The sequence below is a fragment of the Delphinapterus leucas genome, chromosome 12, assembly GCF_059928025.1.
Source record: "Delphinapterus leucas isolate spDelLeu-1000000601 "Yukka" chromosome 12, BTC_Dleu_Yukka2, whole genome shotgun sequence".
NCBI lineage: Eukaryota > Metazoa > Chordata > Mammalia > Artiodactyla > Monodontidae > Delphinapterus > Delphinapterus leucas.
The window spans coordinates 14440108-14446107 of NC_143140.1; the positions used below are offsets into that span (position 1 = coordinate 14440108).

Consider the following 6000-nt stretch of genomic DNA (forward strand, 5'->3'; position numbering starts at 1 on the left):
GAGGCAGAAGAGAGAAGGCCTTTTAAATCCAGAGTTATTTCTGGCCCATTAAAATATCAAAATCCAAATGAAAACTGCTGGTGTCCAAGGAGAACCCTGTCCAAAAGGAACCACAGCTCAAGTACTGTACATCCAGCGGGAGTAAAGAAAATGTACAGATTTAACACGGATGGCCTAAGAAAGCTGTCCGTAGTTTTATAAATCCAGTCTACACAATTCTCACATTTGATCAGACTTATGGCGTGGCTATTAACATGCTTTCAGGTGGGAAGAAAGAAAACACAAGGGGAGCATTTCAGGTAAAATCGTCATTGGATGCTACCCCCTAAGAGAATCTTTGAGGTTTCTTCACTTTGAAAAGATAATCATCCTACACCAAGTAACTGCGTCAGGGGAAAAAGGAAAGGGAGATCTCCTGTCTCCTTTTAGGAAATACATCCAGAATCTACTACTTAGGGGGAAAGTGCCGAACACTGTAAATCTGAATATCCTTTGGATTAGGGGCTCCAGTGAGCTGCATGTAAAGGGAGGAACATATGTATAAATGATCAGAAAAGAGCAGGACAAACTCGCCCTCACCACTCCCAGCACACAAACCGCTTCACTGCACCCAACACAGCATCGAACAAAGGGCCTCTCGAGTTCACTGCTTGCCAGAAACGTCTTCCAAAGCCGGTCTCATTAACTGAGCCCTTTCCTGAGCCCCTAAGGTGTTTTCAGAGTCAGCTTGTCTTTCAGCCTCACCTCGCTCAATTTAAAGTTTTAAAAGTTTCATTTTCTTGCTTGGAAAGTGCCCTTTTTTTTAACCTTTCAACTCAACGGGTTTCCCAAGGTGAAAGTAACTTCACCTGAAAAGTGGCTGCTTTGAACTCAAGAGAGCTTGGAAGGTTTTCTAGCAAAGGACAGACATCTGATCAAGAGCGTTATTGAAAATGTGACCAGCTACAGTCCCATTGGTCTGTGGCTGCCATTTTTATGAAAGCCGTGTACATCCTTTGCGAATCAGCGTTTCCGGAGAGCTATGTCGATGGGGTGTGCAGGCGGCAGGCAGCAGGATTACCCGTGAGCCACGGCGCCAAACCCCATCAAGGCCACAGGAAGAGGCCATGTTGAGTTACTGGCAACGTGGAAAACTCCAGGCACCTCCTTCTCCAACGGACAGCCCAGCTTCTGCGGCTACAATTCACACAGCTTCATTTGCAAATGGATTTGGCTATTAAGCATAGGATTGTCTGATGCAAATATTTCTTTCCTGGTGGCACAGCTCAGTCGAAAGGGGAGCCTGAAAATTAGCTAGCTGGACGGGAGAAGAAAGCTCCATTCCAGTTACCAGGGAGGAATAATTGGACACAGGGTGCCTATTGCACCTTTAATTGAATTTGGAGACCTTTCAGCTTTTACTTTCCTTCATTTGCAGCCAATGCTTAGTGAGTTCATTTGTACCTGGTTCATTTTCCTCCTTTTATCTTATCTGTGTTAACATCAACCGTGGAAATGAGGGGCACCATGAATAAAAGATGAAGGTTAGCTCAGGACACTCTTTCCTAAGGTACTGTGAATTACTTAAAAATGAATTTGTGTGTGCACCCCAGAAAGGGCTTAGATATACGCCTGGCCCTACAGCATCCCTGATCAGCATTTGCCCTCCCACCCAAGAAGCTGTAGTTTTTAGATGTTTTAACTGGTCCTACCTTTTCTCCAAGAAAGCACTGTCTAGACTGCAATCCGCATGGAATCATTATTCCTAGAACTGGTGGAGAGTAGGCCAGCTCATTAATGCACAAGACTAAGGATGCATAAACTCCACTAATCTGACTTTTTAGAGAGTGCAATCCTGCTTGCCATGAAAAGAATGTGCTGTAAAAGAAAACTGCATGTCTCAACATAGATGCCTGGTGAACAGAGAGATGCCTGCTTTGTCCAAAAACACTGTGTTGGGGGAGGGATGGTGGGTGAGAAAGGGATTAGTCCTAAAATGCCTGTCTGGGAGGAACCTCTAGGAGCTACAGAACTTAAATTCTAAGTGTATCATGCATATTATGCTTTTTTAAAAATCCCTTCTCTTGTTTATTTTGTATATGTGGCACCTCTCCTTAAATAACAGTTGCACGTGCTCTTAAGTTGATTTTGAATATTTCATTACTTCCAACTGTACAAAACGTTAGTGTCTTGAAAGTTTTGCATTTCTTTCCTATATAGTTTCCTCTCAGCCAAAGCTATTTTTTTCTCCTTACCCTCGCCTCTTTCTTTTATCTTCTCTGTCTCTTTTCTCCCCCATGGACCAATAAAAAAAACCCTACTGCATTCTTCTCTTGCTGCTTCATATCCACCACCACCAAGCCTTCCTTTCAGTTTGGGAAGCATCAAAGGAAGACTGTGTTCTGAGCCGTTTCTCTGCCCGTCTGTGGTAACTCTGTGCCAATTCAATCCAATACCTCACACCAACTGGCTAGAAGCTGGAAGAAACTGAAACTCACGGCTCTTCATAGCCCGTCCCCTTAAAAGGTTAATTAATAATAATGTTCAGTATTTTGCTTACATAAGACCACACATTTTCACAGGTAGGGCAACTTCCAAGTTGTAGAAGAAGGAAAAAAGACTTTGGGGTTTACGATAGCTAGTGGGAAGCAGCCACATAGCACAGGGAGATCAGCTAGGTGCTTTGTGACCACCTAGAGGGGGTGGGGGGTGGGTGGGTGGGGATAATGAGGGTGGGAGGGAGGGAGACGCAGGAGGGAAGAGATATGGGGATATAATGTATATGTATAGCTGATTCACTTTGTTACAAAGCAGAAACTAACACACTCTGTAAAGCAATTATACTCCAATAAAGATGTTTAAAAAAAAAAACTAAACCTAAGATCCTACTAGAATATGATAAGCAATAAATAAATGTTATTTTAAAAAAAGACTTTGGGATTTAAAATGATGGTGTACTGAAATGTAAGGGTCTTTGCTTCAGGATACAAACCACGTCTTTTGGGGGCAAGAGTACGCAAACAGGATCACAATAAGAACCCAACTTAAAACATCAGATGATATCTCTAATCTTGGTTATAATAAAGACCATACTATAGATGACAAGCTTATTGATTTCTTCGGGGGGGAAGGGAACATGTGAAGAAAGCCCTTCATCGCGAAAGCATGAAAAGAAAAGATGGGAGCAATGACTGGTCCTTTTATTCATGAAGCAGGAGAGGATGAATAGAAATGAAGGCAGCGTGCTTCCCTGGCGGCGCAGTGGTTGGGAGTCCGCCTGTCGATGCAGGGGACACGGGTTCGTGCCCCGGTCCGGGAAGATCCCACATGCTGCGGAGCGGCTGGGCCCGTGAGCCATGGCCGCTGAGGCTGCGCGTCCGGAGCCTGTGCTCCGCAACGGGAGAGGCCACAACAGTGAGAGACCCGCGTACCGCAAAAAAAAAAAGAAAAGAAAAGAAAAGAAAAAGAAAAGAAATGAAGGTAGCAATTGCCCTTAAGAAATGGATTTTTAAAGCCACACAGGCAGAAAAATTAAGCCGGAGAGGTACAGAATAGCTCCGTCCTGAGGTTATGAAAGCCAAACTGAGATATCTGGATGAAAGCATGGGACGTTTGTGATTTCTAGACGTACAGATTGTCCAGTTTACTTGGCGGAAGAGGAGGGATGATGGCGTCTCGGAGGCAGGATGTCAGGAATTTGGGGGAGAGGAAGGCAACAGTCCCACTATATGTCAAAAAGCCCAAGATTTTTTTCCCGCTATATTTGTGGAAGAGGAACAAGAAAAATGAAAAACTACGCAATCCAGCCTCATTTGCAGAACGCTCGCGCATGCGCACACACTCAGGCGGCAATATACCAGCCTCAAGAACTAACACCTGTTCTAACCGGGTGCCTGATGGCTTTGTGCATCTGTAGCCTCCAAGGGAAACTGTGCCATCGCAGCAGCAGCAGGCCGGGCTGCGCCGAGGACCTCATGGCGGGCACCAGGATGCAATGGCCCGGTGCCAGAGTGTCCAAAGAGGGTCCTAGAGAAGGGTAAGGAAAAGGAAACGGGCAGTCCAGCTGATACCTCGGACTGCAGAAAGACAGAACCACAGGGCAGGGCAGTCTCGACTCAGTTACCAGAGGGCTTCCTCCTAAAGGGGGTCATCTTTAGAGTCTGAAAGGGCCTTTGCGGGGTGCGGGAAGAGATGGAAGGAGGACCCCTTAGAAGTCAGGGTTTTCTCTAGTAACCATTTCCGTGCCAGCGGACTGTACGAGAGAAATGTGTCTCTGGGCTGATTTTTAGTTTCCTTCTCCACCGTCCTCCCGATATGGTTCTAGACTCAGAATCACACATGTGTGTGCAGAAGGGCCTCGGAGACCACCGAGCCCGCCCCCAGTGCGCTGGGTCCCTCCCCGGTCTCTCCTGCAGCCCGGCCCCACGGAGCTCCATCCTCAGGCCGGACAGAGCCCAGCTCCTAGAAATCATCCCCGCGCCTCACACCTGCGGCACCGCCTCGGCCCAATCGTGGGGCCGGTGTGTGTGTGTCGGGGCGGGGGAGCAGCAAAGCCCCCGCCAGACTCCCTCCCCGAGTCACAGTGGTCCTCCCACCCCCTCCACCCCCGGGGCCAGCGGGGGGCTGCGGAGCTCTGCGCCCGGAGTCCCGAGTGCGCGCCCAGGTAGGTGAGCACTGCCCAGCGCAGCGGCGTCAGGACCGGCACGCGGGGGCCCCTCCCGCCCGCCTGCCCGCCCCTCCCGGCGGGGCGCGCCGGCCGCTACCTCCTGGAAGAGCTCGAGACTGTAGGTGTTGTCGTCGTCGGCGAAGAAGAGCACGCCGGGCTGCGCGCGCTGGTGCCCGTGCCTCTGGCGCAGCCAGGCCAAGCCGGCGTTGCGCTGCTCGGTGGCGCGCGGCAGCCCGGGCCGCTTGTAGCGCCGCGGCGTGGGCACGTGCAGGTGCGTGCTGGGCAGCCCAGCGCGCGCCAGGAAGCGGCTCACCAGCTCGCTGCGCGCAGCCGCGTCCTCCACCAGGATCCAGTGCAGCTGCGCCACCTGGCGGAACGTGTTAGCCAGGCGTGTCAGCTCGGCCTTCTGCACCGGGCGGCTGTAGGTGGGCGTGATGGCATAGATGGTGGGCAGCGGCGGCTCGGGCGGCAGCGGCGGCGGCGGCGGCCGCGACTCGTTGCGCTGCTCCCGGCCGCGCCCCGGGCCGCCCCGGCGGAGCGGGAGGCGGGCGCCCCCGCGGCCCCCGGCGTAGGGCGAGAAGTGGGGGCGCGGGGTGAGCGGGGGCGCGGGCCTACGCGTGTCCACGTCGAGCATGATGATGACGATCAGCATCCAGGGCAGGAGGATGAAGAAGCGGCTGAAGAGCACTGACTTCATGGTGCGCTCTCCCCCGGCCTCTCGGACGCCCCGGACCGGGGCGAGCCGGGGGACCCCAGCGCGCAGTTTGGACGGCGGCGGCGCCCGCGCTCAGGAAGCCGCGACCCGCGCGCTCTCCACGGGGTGGGTAGCGGGGCGCTGCGGGGGCGCGGAGCCGGGCCTGGGGGATCCGCGCAGGTGCCGAGGAGCTCGGGCTGCAGGGCGGGCGGCGATGCCCCTACTCCGGGGAGTCGGCGGGAAGCGGGACTCGGTCCAGCCGCGCGCTGCCGGCCCCGGAGTTACGCCGAGCGCCGGGAAGGCGGCGATCCCACCGCGCTCTTTCCGAAGAGTGGGACCTGGGAGCCGTCCCGCGGCGCTGCGGGAAAAGGGACTCCAGCCGCGGGCCCCCGATGCGCTGCCGGGGGCACCTTCGAGGGCGGGGGGCAGGCGCCGAGGGCTCTCCTTCGTCACATCCCAGCCCCGGCGGCGAGGACCGAGGGCGACGCTGGGGATGCCGTACGCCCAGCTCTGCTCGCGCGCCGCAGCGGAAGCCTGCGCTCCGATCCCTCGCTCCGCTCTGCTCTTCGGAGAACCGCTCCCGGCTCCGGCAGCAAGATCCCAAAGCCAGGAAAGAAAGAAAAAGCGAGGGGCGGGGGCGCTGCGGACTCCAGCGTCCTCC

The 6000-nt window shown here is 53.7% G+C and overlaps 1 protein-coding gene across 1 annotated transcript in view; it reads right to left on the reverse strand.

Moving 5' to 3' along the window:
* B3GAT2 (beta-1,3-glucuronyltransferase 2) overlaps positions 1-5342 on the reverse strand; it is a 78275-nt gene extending 72933 nt beyond the window's left edge. The window contains exon 1 of the mRNA XM_022590456.3: positions 4743-5342. Within this exon, the coding sequence (XP_022446164.1) occupies positions 4743-5342 (600 nt within the window). The remainder of the gene's footprint in view (positions 1-4742) is intronic.
* Positions 5343-6000: the final 658 nt, after the last annotated feature.